Genomic DNA, 23572 nt, shown 5'->3' on the forward strand with positions numbered 1-23572 from the left:
TTGAGCTTTTTGGGTGCTTTTTTTTAACACAAAAGCACTTGAAAAACTCCTGAGTGTAAAAAGGGCCCTTACAGAAAAAATGGAAAGATGAAGTGACTTTGTACACCCTCCCCACCCCCTAGTCCCCGCTGTACTTACCTCTGGGGTTACCAAGTATCCAGTCGCCCCAGCGCTTTGAAATCCCCCCCCTCTACTCTGTGTAGTGCTTCTGGGACAGACTACATCAATTCACTGTGATGGCACTGACCAATCAGAATCCATCTAATCTGTCTTGGAGGCGCTGATGGAGAAGACAGAGAAGAGAATTTTAAATCCCTGCAAGTGTGCTGACAGCTCGCCAACCCCAGAGGTAAGTACAGCAGCGTTGGAGGTGATGGCGTCATTGGTGTAGGGTGTCCGTGTTATTTCAACTTGTACATTTTTTTATGCAAAGGTGAAATAACACTTTAAATTTGATTGGAGCAGACAGAATCTGGAGTAGCTGTGCCTGGCAACCAATCAGCTTGTAGTTTCTGTTTGCTCAGTTAAGCTTTGAAAATGAAAGCCAGAAGCTGATTGGCTGCCAGGCACAGCTGCTCCTGTTTTGAGCAATCCCCCTGCGTCTTTCTGATTCTTCATCTATCCGATCGTATTCTGTGATCCTGTGTTCGATCAGATTGTTATGTGTATGGCCACTGTGAGATCGCTCAGAGGCTGAGCCCCCAGTGGTAGAGGACGGGTCAGTGTCTCTCCGGCTTGTGGAAGGATCGGACTATCTCAGAGTGTCACATTGTTTCCACTTTATACAGAGAGAGATCGGGGAGATGTGCTGAGCCAGAGACCTGCTGCACCGGCGCACAGTGACACCGCACACTCCCACCGACACCGCACACACACACACACACACACACACACACACACTGACACACACACATCTCCAACCAGCCCAGGGAGGGGAAGCAGCGAGTCAGGGCCGCTCCATACAATCTGCTGCCTGTGTGAGTGAAGATGGCGGCTCCCATCCCTGCCAAGCCAGGCACTGTAGGGGGAGGCAGCAAACCCGCGTCCCCGGAGCTGGATTTCAGGTCTGGAGCCAGGATCGAAGAATTAAACAAACTCATCGTGGAATTCAGCAAGCATGATCAGAGGGAATATGATGACCAGAGAGCCCTGGAGATCCACACAGCCAAGGACTTCATCTTCTCCATGCTAGGTAATACCAGCGGCACCTTGTCTGTGTGTCTATTTTACTGTGTGTATATATATATATATATATATAATGTGTGTGTGTGTACCACCACTGACAGGGCATACCTCTCCTCACTGCACTTCCATCTGTGCACCAGGATGGGGGCATGGAGCTGTCGGGCACTACACATCATATCACCCGAGAGGGGGGCACCTCATCACTACACATATATTATAGATCATCTGATCAATACACTATATGGTCCGATCAATACACACACTATATGGTCTGATCAATACCCGCACTATATGATCCGATCAATACCCGCACTATATGATTCGATCAATACCCGCACTATATGATCCCATCAATACCCGCACTATATGATCCGATCAATACACGCACTATATGGTCCGATCCATACACGCACTATATGGTCCGATCCATACACGCACTATATGGTCCGATCAATACCCGCACTATATGGTCCGATCAATTCACGCACTATATGGTCCGATCCATACACGCACTATATGGTCCGATCAATACCCGCACTATATGGTCCGATCAATACCCGCACTATATGATCCCATCAATACCCGCACTATATGGTCCGATCAATACACGCACTATATGGTCCGATCAATACCCGCACTATATGATCCCATCAATACCCGCACTATATAATCCCATCAATACCCGCACTATATGATCCGATCAATACCCGCACTATATGATCCGATCAATACCCGCACTATATGATCCGATCAATACCCGCACTATATGGTCCGATCAATACACGCACTATATGGTCCGATCCATACACGCACTATATGGTCCGATCAATACGCGCACTATATGGTCCGATCAATACGCGCACTATATGGTCCGATCAATACGCGCACTATATGGTCCGATCAATACGCGCACTATATGGTCCGATCAATACCCGCACTATATGGTCCGATCAATACACACACTATATGGTCTGCTACGGGACAACTGATCAGCACACATACTATATGATCCGATATTGGAAAAGTCAATCGGCAAATATATTATATGGTCTGATATAGGATCACATGTACTATATGGGGACATCTGATTAGTAGACTTAATATAAGGGAATATCTGATCACCACACATACTATAAGGGTGTATTTGAGCACACATACTATATTGGAGTATCTGATCAGCACACATACTACAGGGGAGCATCTGATCAGCACACATACTATATGGGAGCCTTTGATCAGCACACATACTATATGGGAACATCTGATAAGCACACATACTATAAAGGAGCCTCTGATCAGTACACATACTATAAAGGAGTCTTTGATCAGCACACATACTATATAGGAGCCTTTGATCAGTAAACATACTATAAAGGAGCCTTTGATCAGTACACATACTATATAGGAGCCTTTGATCAGTACACATACTATATGGGAACATCTGATCAGCACACATACTATATAGGAGCCTTTGATCAGCACACATACTATATAGGAGCCTTTGATCAGTACACATACTATATAGGAGCCTTTGATCAGTACACATAATATATAGGAGCCTTTGATCAGTACACATACTATATGGGAATACCTGATCAGCACACATACTATATAGGAGCCTTTGATCAGTACACATACTATATGGGAATATCTGATCAGCAAACATACTATATAGGAGCCTTTGATCAGTACACATACTATATGGGAATATCTGATAAGCACACATACTACAGGGGAGTATCTGATCAGCACACATACTATATGGGAATATCTGATAAGCACACATACTATATAGGAGCTTTGATCAGTACACATACTATATGGGAATATCTGATCAGCACACATACTATATAGGAGCCTTTGATCAGTACACATACTACATGGGAATATCTGATAAGCACACATACTACAGGGGAGTATCTGATCAGCACACATACTATATGGGAATATCTGATAAGCACACATACTATATAGGAGCTTTGATCAGTACACATACTATATGGGAATATCTGATCAGCACACATACTATATAGGAGCCTTTGATCAGTACACATACTATAAGGGAGCATCTGATTACTCATATACGATCTGATATAAGAGCAGCTGATCAGCCATGCATTTCCATTCAGGAGATGCCCATGCCACCTACATGAATGAATTTTCTGTTTGCCTTTTTTTTTATAGAGTTGATTGATGGCTGCTGTACAGTATTATATACAGTATCTGACAATGGCGCTGCTATCTTGATGGCCAGGTCAGGGACATGGGACTGCTGATTTGCATATTGTCACCAAGTTGATATAATGTGAAGGTGGAACAGATTGGCTGTAGATGTGTTGAGCACATGCCAGTGATTGGAGCTATTATCAGCAGCATGTCAGATCCAGTAGCCCCGTGTAATTGATTAGTCCATATTCTACACATGGATGTCTGTATGTGGAGCGCCTGTTCTATCTCTGCAGTTCACACATGGCCGTGTGCTTCTTTCTACAAGTCATAGATCATTATGCTTAGCTTGTATGCCTGTCTGTAAGTGGAAGAAAATGACTGGCTGTGTGGCTGATTCTATCTAATAAATCATCACACACATCCAAGTGTATTAGTTCATAATCTATACATACAGGTTGGATTGCATGTCATAAGTGCTATGATCCATATGACCGATTGGAACATTTTCTAATGTATGGGAAAAAGGAAGCCTGAGATTATGAGGCTGATTTACTAAAGGAGCTGGGAATACTTACACATTAAATTGGATAATTGACGTGAATAGTCACAAAATCATGCAAAATGTAAATTCCCATTTACTTATTTCACACACACGATTGGATAATTGAGGTAAATATTCCCACTTTATTCTGTGAAGATTTGTGCCTCTAGAATGCCTGTGTACACAGACACATTTAGGCCTTTACCACAGGAAATCCACGTATTTTCATGACTAGGAGTCACAGATGTTGGGGACCAGCCACAGCCAGCAGCTGGTGCAAATCAATGACGGGTCAGACGCAGACGCTGTACACCAGTAACCGCACAACTGGGTGGTCAGACGTGTACAGGGGTGGATGGGTGGTTATAGATGCACAGCAGTGACATCTGACAGCCGGTCATAGATTAGTATAGGCTGCTGCGGCTGTAAACCAACACTCCACGGCACAGAAATATCCTAAAATCGAAGGCTTCGTGTACACGGGACGTTGTTTAACCTCTCCTGAATGATTTAACTTGACAGCCAGAAACCAGTATCTAAAAACGTCCGTTAGGAGCGTTTACATGCCGCGTTTGCGACTAGAAGCGTTTTTTTTTTAAAATGAAAAACGACTAAATGAAACGCTGCTAAACGTGAGTTACTGCGTTTAGCAGCATTTACAAGCTGTTACAAGCATTTGGCGTTTCAAATGCCTCTGAACATCCCTCTGAACACATTTTTTTGTGTTTCAAAAAATGACCCTGTGTACATGTACTGATAAGATAACATAGAGGACAGTTCAGGGGCAGCTGAAAAAAAATGCCCAACTGCTCCTAAACATCCGTTTACCAGCAGCGTACATGAGGCCTTATGGTGTATCCACGAATGCGTCTGCGTGTATGAGTAAGGATGAGCTCTGGCCGCAACCCGCGCGTGCAGAGCCCACCAGGAAGTCGGCACTGCACAGTGCTAATCGCAAAGAGTAAGACATTTTCCCGATCCGCAGCTGCAGAGATCGAGAAATGTCTAAGTGCCTGTGATTAGCGCTGTGCAGTGCCGACTTCCTGGTGGGCTCTGCACGCGCGGGTTGTGAACACGCCGGAGCTCATCCTTATGTATGAGTAGGGTTGCCACCTCACACCTTTAATCCCGAACACATATGAATTACACAGGTTCTGAGGAATATTTAATGCAGATAAGGTACCAAGCAAGTTTAATTACCACCTTCATCAGCCACAGAACCTGTGTAATGAATGTGTTCGGGTTTGAGGCCTGATTCACACCTATGTATTTTTAGTGCATTTTGCAGATTTGCACTACAGTCCATTTAACATGGTTTCCTATGGAACATGTTCTGTAGTGCAAATCTGCCAACTGCAAAAAAGCACTGAAAATGCATAGGTGTGAATCAGGCATGAGGTGGCAACTAAGGATGAGCTCCGGCGTGTTCGCATGGCGCACGTGCCGAGCCCGCCAGGAAGTCGGCACGGCGCAGCGCTAATCACAGGCAGGGAGACATTTCCCGATCTCTGCAGCCGCACATCGGGAAATGTCTCACTGCTTGTGATTAGCGCTGCCCCGTGCCGACTTCCTGGCGGGCTCGGCACGTGCGCCATGCGAACACGCCGGAGCTCATCCCTAGTGGCAACCCTATGTATGAGCCCTTAGTAAATTGACCTCTATATGCCTATATAATGTTACATAGGATTAAAAGTAATTGCTATTTGAGAATCAAACTTATGTTGCAAGTATTGTGCGAATGATGGGCACTGATTGTCAGCTACACTTTATTACTTGGCCTTGTTTCATGTTGCAGACTAGGCCCTGTATATACACACCTTTCACACAATAATTCTAATACCTGTGGCAAAGGTGTGGTATATTTACTCATACGATGAGGTAATAGGACAGAGATTAACCTCTTCCTCCCAGGCACAGTTGTAGATACACATGTCACTTGGTGTGATTCCTAACTTTTTAGTAATGACTTTCCATGTGTAAATGATTACCCCACAAGCTGCTCTACTTCCTCTATTCATTTCATTAGTAGACAGTAGTGAGAATGCCATGTCACTGCACAGCACATTTATTTATAGTCAGTTTTCTTCCTTCTGCTCACACATTTACACTGGGTATATAAGCACAGCTATGTTTGTATAATGTGACAGCTGTACAGATTAATGCAGGCAGGAAAAGAAAAGGCACTGCCTAAAACAGGGGTATAGAAAATCGCATACCATTCAGAGAAGAGTCAATACATCTAGAAGTCCGAAAGGGTGGAGGGTATAGTAAGTAATTTACATGTGTAAGGCCCATTGCACATGGGGCCACCCACGTGAAGAAGACCTGCATTCTGGACCCTCATCTCTAAATGCATAGGGTCCTTGATGCCAATACCTCTTGGTACAGTGTTCATCGCTCTCCAGCTGCAGATTGCCATACACTGCGGTGGGGCTGGATGCTGCACCTGTCCTTCCCAAAGGCACCGCCGCTGGATGGCCCTCTGTGCAATACACTTAAGTGTAGCATGCACATTTTACCCATCCTTATCTATATCCTGAGTAAGGATGAGCTCTGGCGTGTTCGCACACTCCACGTGCCGAACCCGCCAGGAAGTCGGCATGGCACTGCGCTAATCACAGGCAGCGAGACATCTCCCGATCTCTGCAGCCGCACATCGGGAAAATGTCTCACTGCCTGTGATTAGCGCATTGCCGTGCCGACTTCCTGGCGGGCTCGCCACATGGAGTGTGCGAACACGCCAGAGCTCATCCTTAATCCTGAGGAACCACTGCTTCAAAGCCACCCAACTTTCAATCATTTAAAGGACCATCCATCTTTTGCAACCAAATCCATCTGTCTTTCTTACCTCAGTTCCTCTTTTTGGTTTGATGTATAGGCCTCAATTGGTGGCACAGTGGCTTAGTGGTAAGCCTTGTAGTAATGGGGTTGTTCATTCAAATCTGGGCCATCGGCATGGAGTTTGAATGTTCTCTGTGTGTTGGTGTGGGTTTCCTTTCACATTTTAAAGACATGCTGGCTCTTGTCTAATTTGGCTATGCATGGTTATCACATTCTGCATGCCAGTCCCAAGCTCAAGCCCATGGACTGGGTATCCCTTGCTTTCAGACTTTTCTACTCTACTTTCTACTCAAATGTGTCTTTTTTTTTCTGATGTCTAAAAGATGGGAGTTACAGTATACCTTATTGATAGTTCCGTTAGTGATCCACTTTTATCATACACTAGTGGTGAAACTGAAGCATATGAAAAATCTGCAAAGAAACAGCTTCCAGTTTATTTTTGTCAAAGCTTAATTGAACAAGCTGAAGTTAGAAGCTGATCAGCAGCTCTCCGCACTGCTTCCTCCTCGCTCAGCTGTGGAGGAGCGGGGAGCGGCCATCTCAGGCTCTCAGCGGCTCGCTGAGCAGGGTGTCAGTCCAGGCAACTGGCGGATCCAGACTCCCATTGTCGGGATGACTGTGATTTCTGTGACGTCAGAAAAGAGCGGATTTCAGCCTGCTCTTAGCTGAAAACGGGTCACAGGGGTGCAAAACTAATTTCACTCCTGTGATCCATAGGAGAAGTACAGCCAAACGAACCTTGGCTAAACTTCTCCTTAACCTCCCTGGCGGTATGATTATTTCGGATTTTAGGTGCTGAAAGCGGTACAATTATTTTGCATGGAAATTTTGCGTTTTATATTGTAGGTCTATAAATCTTAGCAATAACACACTTAAATCTGTCCAAACCAGAGTCTAGTAGATATCCCGGGTATGATAAAGTTTGAAACACAAAAACATAAATTATAATATAATAAATAAAAATAAATAATTAAAAAAAAAAAAAAAAAAATAGTAATAAAATAAATTTCCCCACAATTCACTATCGCTCAATTCTGCAAGTGTTCTAATTTACTATCGCTGTTTTCTAGCTGGTCTAAAGCCACTTTTGACGTAAAGGGACACTTTTTGGTTGCTATGGACAATCTCCAGTTTCCAGGCAGAAAGAACAGTGTATATCATGTAAAACTGCATGCAGGGCATAGGACAAAGCACTGGGGACAAAAGGGATGTGAAATCATTTCATACAGTACTGTAATCTGTAAGATTACAGTACTGTATGTGTTATGATTTTTACTTTTTTTTTAATTTGCCGCCAGGCTCCGCCCCCGTGCGTCGCGCCGCTCGCAGGGAACGGAGCCTGGCACGGAGAGGCTTTGGAGGAGGACGGAGCCCTCGGACACTGCGGGTGACATCGCAGGATCCCGGGGACAAGGTAAGTAAAGCCGCCCCAGGATCCTGCAATGCGATCCCGAGTGTGGCTCGGGGTTACCGCTAATGGTACTGAATTTTAACCCCGAGCCACACTCGGGAATACCGCCAGGGAGGTTAAAGGGGTTGTAAACCCTCGTTTTTTTTTTTTTTTTTAAATAACAAAAATGTCATTCTTGCATCCACTGTGCAGTTCGTTTTGCACAGAGTGGCCCTGATCTACCTCTTCTGGGGTCTCCTGGCGGTGCTGGTAACTCCTCCCCACATCGGGTGTCCACTTTGGAGAAGCACTCTCCTTGGTCCCGCTTTTGCGTGTATTCACATAGAAAGCAAGACTCGGCCCCGCCCCCTGCGTCATTGGATTTGATTGACAGTGGCGGGAACGGCCAGAGAAAGATAGCGTTCAGGTATGTAAAATGGGGGGGGGGGGGTGCAGCACTACAGAAGGTTTTTACCTTAATGCATAGAATGTGCACGAGAGCAGCGGCTCTCTGGGGATATTTCCTCCTCATCGGCTGAGACAGCAGCAGGAACTATTGTCAATCAGAGCCAGTGAGCCAATGAGGAGGGGGGTGCAAGTGTGTGAGTAGCTCAGGACCCCATAGCAAGCTGCTTGCTATGGGGTCACTCAGCAGGAAGAAAAAGAGGGTCAGGGCTGCTCTGTGCAAAATCACTGCACAGAGCAGGGAAGTATGACAAAAAACTTTTAATATCACTTCAACCACTTATCTACCGGGCACTTTCACCCCCTTCCTGCCCAGGCCATTTTTCAGCTTTCAGCGCTGTCACACTTCAAATGACAATTGCGCGGACATACAACATTGTAACCATGTAAAATTTTTATAATTTTCTGCACACAACTAGAGCTTTCTTTTGGTGGTATTTAATCACGGCTGGAATTTTTAATTTTTTTTCCTGAAAAAACAAAAATCCCCGAAAATGTTGAAAGAAAAAAAGTTTTTCTTAGTTTCTGTCAGTAAATAAGTAATTTTTCTCCTTTACTGATGTACGCTGATGAGGCGGCACTGATGGGCACTGATTAGGTGACACTGATGAAGAGGCACTAATATTCTGCACTTATGGGCACTGATAGGTGGCACTGATGAGTGGCACTGGTGGGCATTGATAGATGGCACTGATAACCGACACTGGTGGGTACTGATAGGCGTGATGTATAAGCGGCACTGATGGGCATTAATGGGTGGCATTGATGGGCATCACTGATAGGCGGCACTGAAAGCCAGCACTGACTGGAGTCACTAATGGGCACTGATTTCTGGCTGTGGTGGGCATTGATTGTTGGCACTGGTTGCTGGCACTAGTTAGCATGGGTTGCTGGCACTGGTGGCGCTCTAATGTAATCAGGGCACTGATCATCAGTGCCCTGATCACATCTCTCACTGTCCCCTGCGAGGAAATGCTGCTGATCGGCTCTCCTTGCCACACACTCTGTCAGTGTGAGGCGAGGAGAGCCGATTACAGGCACTTCCTTGTTTACATGTGACCGGCTGTGATTGGACACAGCCGAATACATGATTAAAGAGCCGCGTCAGCGGCTCTTTACAGAGATCGGGGTCGCAACATGGCCTAGCAACACGGCGCAGGAGCGGCCGTTCGGGTGCGCCGTCATATGACGTCCACCCAGAACGAGAGCCGCACCATCCCGCTGTCATTTGACGGTGGGCGGGCGGCAAGTGAATAATTAAAAAACCTTAAAGTGTTTCTAAAGGACCCTGCATTCACTAGATCAGGTCTCTCACAGTACACAGAACATGGAAATGCCATTATTTTAGTAAATATAAACTGCAAAATACCTTTTCTCATCAGCAGTATATAGCAGTCTTGTGACTCCTATCTGTTCCTGGTGAGGCTTGTAGGAGGAGTTTTCATACTGCACTGGTTGTCCTATGAGATTGCAGGACCCCTGACCCTCTGTCTGGACATGTCTGGGCAGTGCTGATTGGCCCTGTGCTGTTCACATGCACTCTCTGAAGGAAAAAAAAAACCTCTCTAGCAATACACACCAAACTGAGCATGTGCAGCATGACTCCAAAGGCTCTGTACTATCCAGACATGTTTCTGAGTCATTGGAAGAAGAGGAGGATCTATGCATACAACATCAAGCAGCCTTTTTACACATTGCAGAGGATTAACCCCTTTGGTTCCACAGTGAGTATAACAAGCATGCTTTACTGCACATACACACTGATTTTACGGTTGTGGGTTTAGTAACACTTTAAGGCTCCATGCACACTGAAGCTCAAAAAAGCTTTTCTGGACGCCAGATTGCTGGCAGAAAACACTGGTTGAAAAACGTGCTTTTAACATCGTTTTGTACTAGTGTTTATGAGCGTTTTTTAGCGTTAGCGTTTATGGGCGTTTTTCATAAAAATACACAGAGGACACTCCAAAAATCCCACAATGCATTCCAAACTCCCACAATGCATTGAAAAAAATAGAACGCCGAAAGCTAATTAACGCACGTTTATGGGCGTTTGGCTTTTTTTTAGCGGTGAAAAACGGCACTTTGAACGCAAATTTCTGGCGTTCAGAAAAAAGCCCATAAACTCCACTAAAAAACGTCCATATGTGCATGGACACATGGCTAACACAGAGTGGAGTTTATGGGCTTTTAAAAAAAACGCCCAAACGCCAATAAACTGCAGTTTATCAGCTCCAGTGTGCATGGGGCCTTAGACTTTAGAACCACTTTAAGACTTTGATGTCACTAGATTTTTAAAGGATGTATTCAGGACACTTCACTTTTTTCTCTCCAATCTAGTAAAATTCACCTTTCAGCAGCCAATAAAGATACTGTCTAGGTCTAAAAATTTTGATGGAAAAAAATGGATATTAATAAACCAGTAATAATTTGCAAAGTCCCCATATGAGCCTCACAACCTTCAGCCTGCGACCTTTTAAAGATATTAGCTGCTGACACAATAGGTTAGAGTGTCCCATAAATGTAGAAATTCACCAGCACTCAAGGATGTTCAATTCCCATTTTATTGTGAAAGTATTGTCACTGGGTACCTGACAGTTGTTTGGGGCCTCACTGAGTCTCTTCTATACAGGCAACAAATTTGTTGTAATTTGCATTGATTGAAATGTTGGCATGTATGCCAAGACAATGCTTTCAGCAGTGAAATGAACAACTTGGAGTGCGAGGGACTTTCCACGTTTGGTAACAATTTGCATCTGCCGGCTCCGCGTCTCCTGAAATATCTCCAGCAGTGTATCTAGAATGGAGAGATTGCCACCTGTTCTGTTTATTTTAAAGAATTTGGGCAGTAGATGTGTTGTGTATCAGCAGTGATTAAAGTGCAAAGGGAAAAAGCTTTGCAATATCTTCACGTAAGTTATATTGCTCCTATTGGCCAGAGCTTTTGCCTTTATGGAACCATTGCTCCCACAAAAGGATAAAGAAAGCACTGATAGCTGCAAACATTGCATCTCTATTCAAATGTCATATACAAAATGTTTTTGGAAGCCTTTCAACAGGTGCGGATAATAGAGAACATAATCTTGTATGCATACTGCATAATATGATCCTTTCATACAATTTCAATAAACAAATTTACCCATAAAGTAAATTGGTGCAGTCATCCACTTATTATTTACAAAGAAGTATGTGGGGGTTGAAAAGAAAATCATCAAAAATCAAATAGCAAAAAATGTAAAGGATGTTGTCTAGGATGACCCACCGGTATTTTAAATCGTGTACCAAAGCAATCCTTTTTTTACAATTTATTACAAAATTTATTAAATATAAAAGTGGAGATTACATAGAGTCTGAGTCTTATACAAAAGTCAATTCAAAGTGTTTCACAGTGAAGACCGCTTCCTCAGGACTTCTTATTCATAGTGGACAGAAAAACATCAATACACATATAATGATAATATAATCAATATAATATGGTTGTATATTGATGTTTTTTTTTACCTCTGCAATGTACTTACTGTGTATCCTTTTTGACCTCTAGATTAAAGTGGGTATCTGTCAATTATGGATAAGAAGTCCTGAGGAAGCGTTCTAACCACCACTTCCAATAGAATTAGTTGGAAAAAAAATGTCAGCCGCACTCCACTTCTATTCTTGCCGTATTTATTGGTTATCAACAAAATGACTGCATACAACAATGTTTCCACCTGGGAACCAACCTTTCTTGATGTGGTTCACCACTCCTGGCTTGCTCACAAGGATTGGGGAAGTTTCCACCGCTTCCCCATAACCACACATATAAGGAGCGTTTTTCACAGTGAACATTACATGAATGCACCATCGGCTATATAGATTTATTACTTATTAGCAGTTGTTCTCTGAGCCCAGAAAGTTATTTCCAGGGTTCCTCCATGGTAAACAAGTTAAGAAAGGCATGGTGTAGTCATTGTTTCACCTGGTTACTTGGCCACAAAATGTGATTGATGTCCTTACTGACCAAATAGGGAGCAGGAATAGGTGGACGTCACAATCAGTAACTATGAGAGGTAGGATTCTTTTTTATCCTTAGGCTCCATTCACACTTGTGTCACGTGTGCGATGGCATTATTTCTAATGGCACCCCAATTGTGGTGTGATTTTGCATTGCGATAAATCACGCTGCAATCGCGGCAAATCACAATGCATGACGCTGTCACCTGAAAAGGAAACTCCTAAGCTCCTGCTCCTTTTTTGAGCAGCAAAATTGCACCTTGATTGGGTTGCAATTAGAAGTAATGGCATAGGAAACGCCTCCCGCATTTTGTCACGATTCTGTAATTGCAGGCATAATCTCCTGTGATTCTGGACGCCCAAGTGTGAATGGAGCCTAAGATGTCAGTGGGCCACTTTATCAGAAAAGCTAAATCTTTGTGCGCTTGTAGTATATGGGCAGCACCAGAGTCCTCGGGTCATATCCCAGTCAGGACACTATATGCACGGAGTTTGCATGTTCTCCCTGTGCTTGTGTAAGTTTCCCCCTATACTCCAAAGACAGGCTGCTAGCTTAATTAACTCCTATCCAAACTGACACTAGTATGTGTATACACATGAGGTAGGGACTTTAGATTGTAAGCATTTGAGGGCAGGGACTGATGTGAATGCACAGTGTGTAAAGTAAAAATAACCTGCTGTCTTCATCCTAGTCTTCTCAGTTCCACTATCAGCAATTTATTTGTTATCAATAACTACGAGAGCCTTCCTACTGGTTTTCCTCAAAAAAAGCCCCCCAAAAAATCACACCTAATACTGCTTCTAATTTGGTCACATTCATAAGGTAGTTTATTAGCTCCATTTTTTTGTTTACAATTATTTAAATATCAAGTTTATTTTTCACAAACCCAGTTTATATATTTCTGTATATTATTAGTGCTTGATAATGTAGTAAACACGCATTGTATTTAAATTGACTCTGAAAATGCTAGTCGTTTGGCTGCAAGCAGAATTAATATATTTTGGCACTTTTTGAGTAACTGACCCAAAATCGGGCCTTCTAACTTTACTATGCCATTTTCAGAGTTGCAAACTGTGAAGTAAGAGGCAGACAGACAGACAACGAGAACATTCGTTCCTCCGGATCAACTGTGGGTATAGGATAGTGGTATATGGAGGTTTTCTATTTGTGTATGTTGTTTTTTTTTTTTTTTTTTCTCTCTGTTGGTTGAACTGGATGGACTTGTTTCTTTTTTCAACCAGAATAACTATGTAATGAAAGCGGTTGTATACCCGCAGGACAAAAAAAAAAACTAGCTCATTATGAAATACTTACCTTAGAACAAGGTGTCGGTATCTCACCTGATCTACGCCGAGGGAGCTGACATTTTGCCCTCGGAGTGTCTTCCGGGTTCACGGCCCTGGCGCTTTGAGTGGCCGTGGCCGTAGCCGCAATGACGTCACTACGCGGGAGTTTTCTTCCCGGCTAGGTCTAGCAGCGTCTGCTGGACCTTCAGCTGGGCATTCACAGCGCATGCGCCACTGACGTTAGCAGCTGCATGCAAAGTCAATATCTCCTAAACCGTACAGGTTTAGGAGATATTAATTTTACCTACAGGTAAGCCTTATTATAGGCTTACCTGTAGGTAAAAGTTAATCATTTGGGTATACAACCACTTTAAGAAAGGGGTCAGAGTTGACAGCCCCATGTTTCTTTTAGTAGAGTTCTTTAAAGAAAAAAAACCCCTCCTCCAAACATGGCTAGCTAGAAATCTGTGAGGATGGAAATATGGAAACCGCTGCTTCTGATATGGTTTTGAAGGTGCAGACTCAGGGGTTTCTTCCTGATCCTGGCTTCCCTCCTTGGTGGGTCATAGACCCGGATTATGCATATTCATATCAGGTATTCTGACATTACTGGCTAGAAATGTGATCCTTGTGAGTGATAGATTAAATAGTGAAGCAAGAATGACAGCCCTGGAGTTTACAACCTCAAAATATATTCTGCAATGACAGTGCCTGCATTTACATTCTGAGAGGTTTCTTTTACAGGGAAAAAACTGTAAAGTTAGCAATATGGAAGCATGCTTCTTTTTGAAGGTGCAAGTTCCTGGATGATCATAATCATCATTGTTTCACTGCTAGTGGATCATTAACCTGGGAAAAGTGTTCAGCCAGTGAAGTCTGAACTCCAGAGCTACATACCAGGTCATTGATCACTAAGCAGTGACATAAGGGTGAGCCCCATAGCCTGCACCATTGGAAATGGAGAGAGTCCAGAAAAAGGCAACAAAACTATAAGGGGATTGGAGGACCTCAGTTATGAGGAACGATAAGGGCTAGTTTACACCTGCCTCAAAACATGGCTTCAGACACGCTTTGTTAAATCTCTCTTACCGCCAGTCAGTGCTCCTGTCACTAAATAAAATGGTTAGCTTACAGTCCTGTTTACATCTTGCTTTTGCGTGGGGCTTTGATGAGGATTCCATGAGGCTTTGATGGGTCTTTGGTGGGGCTTCAAGCGAGCTTTGCCATAGACTTCTTTGGAGGCTTTGAAGACGCTATGAAGCACCACTAGAGCTACATGGGGTATAATTTTTGAAGCAAAGCAAAAGCAAGGTGTAAACAGGACTGTAAGCTAACCATTTTATTTAATGACAGGAGCTTTGACTACCGTTCAGAGAGCTTTAACAAAGCCTGTCCGAAGCCTTGTTTTGAAGCAAGTGTAAACTAGCCGTTAATGTGTGTTGAAGCCGAAGCAAGTGTAAATGAGCCCTAGCAAACATTACATTTATTCTCCTTGGAAAAGAGACGTTTAAGGGGATATGATAGCAATATACCAATATCTTAATGGTGATTCCAACAATGGAAGGAAACTATTCAGTCTCAAGTCACTCAAGAAGACACGTGGCCATTCAGTGAAGTTGGATGAGAAGCGGATCAACCTTAAATGGCATAGAGGTTTTTTTTTTGTTTTTTTTTTTTACTGTTTGAGCAGTAAGGATGTGACACTCCCTTTCACAATCAGTGGTTTCAGCAGGAAGTGTCACTAATTTTAAAAAAAACTTTTAAATGGGCATCTTTTTAACCACTAGCCGACCAGCCGTCGTCACAATACTGTGGCAGGTTGGCTCTCCTGCGCAAATCGGGGTAGCTGTATGTCGTTCCTTTAAACGGCTATAACAGGCGCATGCGCCGCTGGAGGCTCGCGTCTGCTGGCCACCCGCGATCGTGGGCACGAGAGCCAGAACGGGGATGTGTGTGTGTAAATGCACAAATCCCTGTTCTGACCGGAGAGGAGAGACAAATCGTCTGTTCCTACTAGCTAGGAACAGCGATCTGGCTCCTCCTCAGTCAGTCACATCCCCATACAGTTAGAAACACTCACGAATAAACACATTCAACCCCTTGATCACCCCCTAGTGTTAACCCCTTCCATACCAGTGACATTTACACAGTAATCAGTGTATTTTTATAGCACTAATTGCTGTATAAATTTAGTTGGTCCCAAAAATGTGTCAAAAGTGTCCGATCTGTCCTCCGTAATGTTGCAGTACCGCTAAAAATCGCAGATCGCCACCATTACTAGTAGAAAAATAAATTAATAATAATAAAAATGCTGTAACTCTATTCCTATTCCCTATTTGTAGATGCTATAACTTTTGCGCAAACCAATCAATATACACTTATTGTGATTTTTTTCTTCTACATGTTTTTGATAAAAAATAAATAAATAAATCAGCCTGAGGAAGAATTTTTTTTATATATATATATATATATTTTTTGGGGGGATATTTATTATAGCAAAAAGTAAAAAAATATTGCTTTTTTTTTAAAAATTGTCACTCTTTTTTTTGTTTATAGCGCAAAAAATAAAACCGCAGAGGTGATCAAATACCACCAACAGAAAGCTCTAAAAAGGACGTCAATTTTGTTTGGGTACAGCGTCGCACAACCGCACAATTGTCAGTTAAAGTGATGCAGTGCCGTATCGCAAAAAATGGCCTGGTCAATTAGGAGGGGAAATCCTTCCGGGGCTGAAGTGGTTAAACACAATATACAGGGAATTGGGAAGTGATAGACACGCACGCACGTACATACGTACGTACACACGTTGAACTAGATGGACTTTTTTTTTTATTCATCCTTATCAACTATGAAAAACAATTCAGAAATGTCAGCTTTTGTATGTATACTGTATGCCCTTCTGTATTGTAATTGTACTGACCCCCCTCTACATTGTAAAGCGCAGTGCAAACTGTTGGTGCTATATAAATCCTGTATAATAATAATAATATTGACTGGTTACAGTCACCATACTGACTATGATGACTGGTTCTCTTTAACTTGATACTCCGTACAGGGTTGTCACTGTGTTGGTGTGTAGTCAGCACTGTCACAAAAGTTCAGAGTATGCTGAACCTCGACATTGGCATAATTGTTTAGTGTACATGGATAGCGCTGAAACCGCCAGCCATACCGCAACACTTTGTTGACTCTTCGCATCCATTCCATATGTTTTTCTGTTCTCTAAATTAAATCTTCATCTATACAGTGAAAAGTTAACAACTAGTTTTTGTTACACATTTTAGCGTCTTTTCTGGACTGTATTAAATGGGTCATACAGGCAAGATTCATGGGTATCCTAGCTCTGTAATTGACTGTCAACACAATTAGAAGTGTCTGTCATCTTTCTCATAGGATGTGGCAGGGTTTGTGCGGATGTGATTTGAAAGATCTCTTAACCTTCTGTTCTGTTGCAAGCAATCAACGCCCGCACTTGCCCTTCCGTGGGAATGAGACTTGTCTGCTGTCAGAGAGTAGAAAACGATGTGCGTATCAGAATAACATGTTTGTAAAGTGTTCCTCAAATGACGTAGTCAATACAGATTAGCCATTGTACAAAAAATCATAAATACATTTCGGATGATGAGGTTTAGGACAGTTCATACTTCTTTGCTTAAGCCCTGGTTCACACTGGTGTGACTTGACATGTCAAATCGGCGGCAATTGCTGGCAATGGCACCACCTAATTGGTGCAATGCCACACCGATTTCAAAAAGTAGTTTCTGTACTACTTTTTGCGATTTCAGATTTGCTTTTTCCATTGAATTCTGTGTAGAAGCCCCCACAGATGTCTGTGAAATCGGGACTGACATGGAGTTCATCAGCTGAACTCGCAGGGCTTCATTCCCGTGGCTCAGTGTGTACCAGGGCTAAGGCTGGGTTCACACTGAAGCACGGAGCGGTTCACAGCAGGGGTCCGGTGTGTACCCGTTCACCGGTTCAAGTCCTAATTGGGACCTAAAATGGACCAGAAGACGTACAGGACTCCTATGCAATTCAGACCGGAGATGCTCCAGAGATATGTGAAGCGGCTTCATTGAGAGCCGGTCACAATCTCCTGACATGTGAATTGGATGAGGGTTTCCCCGCATTCAATCCACAATAGTGTGAACCCAGCCTTAAAATGTTTTTAGCGTTGATTTTTCTTTGTATTGGTTTGGAGTTAAAGGGATTGTACACTTTTTCAAAGGTTTTTGTTGTGTTAACTAGGTATTCATGTATTCCCTAGTACACACTGCTAGTCTTTTTTTTTTTTTTTTTGGTTCCACCCAGCGGGCTCAATGAAAAAAATAAAAACCTGACAGCTCAGGTTGGAGCCGCTGTACTAACATTCCGATGTTGGTGACATTCCACATGTGACGTGGTTTTAAAGCCTTTTATCATGGGTTAGAAAGCTAGCTTCTAGGAGGAGGAAATCGTTGTAGGGCACAAAATCGCTTGTGTATTATGTATTTTTTGAGCGTTGCATTTGAAGAATAATAGATCGTGGAGTTCACCTTCTATTTAGAACTTTTTTTTATTTGATTTCAGTGTGACTGGAGATTAGAGCTGCACGATTCTGGCCAAAATGAGGATCACCATTTTTTTGCTTAGGATAAAAAGATCACGATTCTCTCACGATTCCCGCAACATAAAATCTTTCACATTATACAAAAAAAATAGGCTAACTTTACTGGTTAGTTTTTTTTTTTTTGTTTTTTTTTTAATTCATTAAAGTAATTTTTTCCAAAAAATTGCATTTGAAAGACCGCTGTGCTAATACAGTGTGACCTAAAATACTGCAACGACCACCATTTTATTCTCTAGGGTGTCTACTAAAATTATATATATGTAATGTGTGTGTGTGTATGTGTGTGTGTGTGTGTGTGTGTGTGTGTGTGTGTGTGTATATATATATATATATATATATATATATATATATATATATAATTAATATTAATGTTTGGGGGTTCTAAGTAATTTTTTAGCAAAAAAAATTATTTTAACTTGCAACATATGTCAGAAAAAGGTTTAGGCCCCTTTCACACGGGACGGATCCGTGTTGATCCGTTCCGTGTTTATCCGCTGCTCAGCGGGGATCGCTCCGTTTTCCCCAGCTGAGCAGGCAGATGACAGGGCGGGACCCGCACACTGTGCAGGGACCGCCCTGTCAGATCTCCGCTCTCCCCTATGGGGGATCGGAGGAACACGGACCGTCTGTCCGTGTTCCTCCGATCCGCTCTGCAGACGGATAGAAAAATAGGATTTTCTTCCGTCCGCAGAATCGGACGAGAGCGGAGCCGGACAACATCGGGTGTTAGCGGATGTACATCCGCTGACACCCGCTATCCCATAGGGATGCATGTATGTCCGTATTTCACCCGAAAACGGATGGATGAAATACGGACATACGGTCCGCATGTGTGAAAGGGGCCTTAGTGTTTAAACTTTTTTCACTTACACAGGAAGTCTATTCCATTGACAAATTGTTACAATGTTAATACTTAAGTTCAACTGATAAAGAATGTTTTGATTCTTGACAGACTGCCCAGTTCTTCTCTTCCTTTCTTTTGAGGGCTGAGGCTTGAAAAGAGCAGAGAGAATTCTTTGCATAGAAAGAATTGTGAAACACTTTAGTCAAGATGGTGATAACGATTCTTGACTATTAATTGTGCAGCTCTACTGGAGATTTTAAACCAAAGTTGGCGGGGAGTTCCATTGCTTGTCAAGAGGTTGTACAATCTGTGTAGCAACTTAGTGGATTCCCAATCAAATCGCTGTTTTTAGGCTTTTCACTGATGTCTCTTTTAATAGAGCAGCCTCTCTCCATTTCCTTCCATTCAAAACCTTTCAGTGGCCTACTATTAAGTGATAAGACTTTATTTATGCATGCTAGTATGAATTACATTGAGCACATAATTAAATGATGTTTCTGCTTACAAAATCCATTCCGATTATTGTGATTGTTTCATTTGTGCCACATTTTCCCATCCAGTATTTCTGCTTCCATTTGCATTAAATAAGGAAGGTCTAATGTTTTCTTGTGGAAGATGTATGGCTGCGTGAAGTCCTCACTGTCATTTGCAGTCAGCTGGGGGCGGTATCCATGGTTGTGAAGCACTCACATTATCCCCATGATACATGAGTCTCCTCTGTATTTTTCATTCTTTATTAAAATATACCCATCACCCAGTGTGTTGGCTGACAGCAGAGGCAGCCTCCAGTATGACTTCAAGGCTCAGCGGATTGATAGCCTCTCAGATGCCGACTTTCTGCGCTGAATATCTAATATGGCTTTCAATTAGATTTTTGCTTAAAGTGGTTCTCCAAACAGCTCGATATCAGTACTGTCCTGTGTTTTATAGGGAAATATATAATAAAATGCCTTGATTTGTTTTCTCTGCTTCAAATATCAATTATTCCTTGCCTGGGTCCTTGAGCAAAAGTGCTGGATCGGTTTGCAGTTCTTCTCAGACCTGTTGCATGCCTTATTCTCCTATACTAATGGGTTTCCCAGCTTGTTCCTCTGCTGGTGCACAGGAATGTACATCCTATTAACACGCATTATACCATAACAACATGCTTGAATAATAAAGCAAACACACTTTATAAGTTGTGGGAAAGCTTTAGGTTGCGGCCCCTTTTTTAAAGGCAGTATAAACCTTCATACTTGCACTAGGTCTTTTTCATCTGCATAAGATGTGCATTGATCATGTAGTTTTGTGGTGTCATTTTGTTGCTTTGTATGTATAGCAAATCTTCATATTCCTTTTGTCAGAAGTTTCTATTTATGTTAACATATTATGCATGCGGCATGGTACTGCTCAGGTTAATGTATAAACGTCATCTGTAGTCTAAGACCTGACATTTCCTGTGAAGAAACTGCAAATCCCGCAATCCCTGGGTCTCTCAGTCTAGTACTCTGCGGGAGATAGCTGAATTAGATCTGTAACAGACGCAAACAGGCAAAGCAATTCATGCTTTCCTGCCTAACCCTTTAATAAAAGGTTCTGAATGCCCAGGGAAGTAAAGGATCGGTGATCATGTGACCACCATGATTGGCTGTCAGTGGTCACATGTCTGGGAGTATTGTGTATGCAGCCTATTGCATTAGGGTGTGTATAAGCAGAGCGGTGGACAGTGTCAGTAGAGCAAAAATTGGTGTCAGTAGTTTTTTTTTTTTTTTTAATTTATTCTTTACAATATAATTTTTTTTTTTTCTACAAGCCCCGTTATGGGGCGTTGGTGAAATATCAAGGGTCTAAACAGGCCCCTGATGTCTTACTTTTGAGACAGAGAAAGAAACTGAGGACAGAGATTCCATGGTCCCTTTCTCTGTAGCCTGTAGTAAACATAGTTAGTTTACTATGCTTCAGTTAAAAATGAAGACAGGAGCGATTGGCACAGATCACTTACTGTGTTCATTCAGAAAAGGAAGGGGTCGGTTAATTAAATATTTACCAGCCCCTTCTCCATTCCTGAGAGGATAGGAGGGAAGCTGGCAGTACTGCAGGGGGGAGACAGAAAGCAGGGGCAATCAGGATGATTAGGGTGTACCAAGGCACACCCGGCAAACCCTATCTGGGAGCTGCTCTCAGCACAAAAACCTCAGCCACCCAGTGTCGCATATGTATGGCGTGTAGGCTTTAAAGCCCACCTTTTGCCACCACACATATGTGTTACACGGGGGGCAAAAAGGTTAAAATGTTTATAAAGTCTAAACATTTTTTACCTTAATGCATTCCTTGCACTAAGGTAAAAAATGTTTAGGCATCAGTGTTTGTTGCGATTCTTTTGTATTGGGGATAATGTTATAATACTTGACGGGAGAGTATGCCTTGGTACGTTGTCCGTCTTGTTTGTATTCTGTCAGAAATCCAGCAAAGATAAAGCAGAACTAAAGTGTAATATTAGAAAAATGCTAACAGTCTTCTTCAACCCCTTCCTGCCTACGTCCCTTTAAAAGGTTCTAAATGCCTGGGGTATGGGAAACATTGGAGATCATGTAACTGTGATTGCCTGTCAGTGTTCACATGATTGGGAGCTGGTCCGATTGTTAGAATGGGACCGAGACCTGTCCTTGACAGCTCAACCTCTTTGCTGGCAGCTCGCAGTGAGCGCACTGTCAGTAAAGAAACATTGGCCATCTAGTGGTGCATTTGTGCGGTGTGTGGGCTTTAAAGCCCATCCTTTTGTCGCCACACTTCTGTGTTCTGCAGACGGCATGGTCCCGGAATGAACAAACTCCTGCTCATGCACAGAAGTGATGTAATTTCACGCCAGCCAATCAAGATGAACGCGGACCGGCAGCCAGAAGAAGCCTAAGGCGTAGGCACCGCAGACATTTGACTATAGAAGCAGAGGTAAGTATTGCAGACTTTTGTTCCGCTTTAATTCCTTAAAAAATATTCAATGTATGCACAGAGTTTGCATGTACTCCCTGTGCTTGCCTAAGTTTCTTCCTGTACTCCAAAGACATGCTGTGGTAGGTTAATTACCTCCTAACCATACTGACACTAGTATGTGTATGCACATGAGGTAGGACTTTAGATTGTAAGCTTTTGAGGGCAGGGACTGTTGTGAATGTACAGTGTGTAAAGCTCTGTGTAAATTGTCAGATCTATATAAGTGTCTGTAATAAATAAATATGCAGCATTTTTACAGCGCTTTTCTGCACGTGCTTCCATTCATGTTATAGGATTAAACATAAGTAACCATTCATATTTGGATCGGCACACATGGCTCAGCTCCAGGGTTCCATGTTCCAGATAAGAGTATAACACAGGACACCACAGCTAACAGCAGAAGAACAGTCTGATCACAGAAGCAGACGGTAAAACACATCTGTATGTGAAGATGCTCTGCGCTCCTGTGCATATTTCACAGAGGAATTGCAGACGTTGCTATAATTAGGAGCTCTGTGCAGCAATCAATATGCCCAGCCACAGCAGGAGCCGCTCTTCTACACACGGGTCAGTTTATGTCGTTATTACGAATCTGTAGCGACAATAATATGGGAGCTGTCATTCTCCATACATAGTTGCAGAGATTCTGTTGCCAGATTATTCAGTTCAATAAAAATCTTCCGGTGAGATTTTATATGCATTTAGTGTATGGCATATTTATTTATCTGTGTGACCCTCCTTGTGTGGACATCCAAGACCAGAGATTGCTGCATGGGTGCCAACATCTTGAATGTGATGTCAGCAGCACTGGCAAATTCCATATTAGACCCCTTCAAATCTCCCCCAGTGGCCACATGAAAGGTTATGTAGGAAGTTGAGAGGAGGGGCAAAGAAGCTAGGCCAGCACAGACAGTAATTACACATAAGAAGAGAGGGCTACAAAGTGGAAGGAGTGAAGGGCAAATTCTAGGAAGTCAAACAGGGTTTTTTTTAGTTTTTTTTTTAAATATTTTTTGGTACATGGTGCCTTAGCAAAGCACTTTTGTTTTAATGGGGTTTCCGTTTACTTCTAAGTTGAACGTTATTAAAAAAAACAATAAAAAAATAAAAAATTGCAATGCCAAAATGACTGAACTCCTACACATGCTCTGGAGTAACATCACTACGGCCAGGATTATTATTCGGAAGCCAATCCCAGTTGACGCATTCTGAGGGGAAACGCGTTGGTCAGGAGCCAGCGGTGTGACGTCAGAGGGCACGGACCGTGCTGATATATTGTCCGCT

General features: G+C 42.8%; 1 protein-coding gene across 1 annotated transcript in view; it reads left to right on the forward strand.

The window, feature by feature from the left end:
• The first annotated feature begins 622 nt into the window (after window positions 1-622).
• The window catches only part of MB21D2 (Mab-21 domain containing 2), a 186742-nt gene continuing 163792 nt past the window's right edge, over window positions 623-23572 (forward strand). The window contains exon 1 of the mRNA XM_073626385.1: window positions 623-1192. Coding sequence (XP_073482486.1) covers window positions 988-1192 — 205 coding nt within the window. The 5' untranslated portion in view covers window positions 623-987. The remainder of the gene's footprint in view (window positions 1193-23572) is intronic.

Source organism: Aquarana catesbeiana, linkage group LG04 (genome assembly GCF_042186555.1).
Source record: "Aquarana catesbeiana isolate 2022-GZ linkage group LG04, ASM4218655v1, whole genome shotgun sequence".
Taxonomy (NCBI): Eukaryota; Metazoa; Chordata; class Amphibia; order Anura; family Ranidae; genus Aquarana; species Aquarana catesbeiana.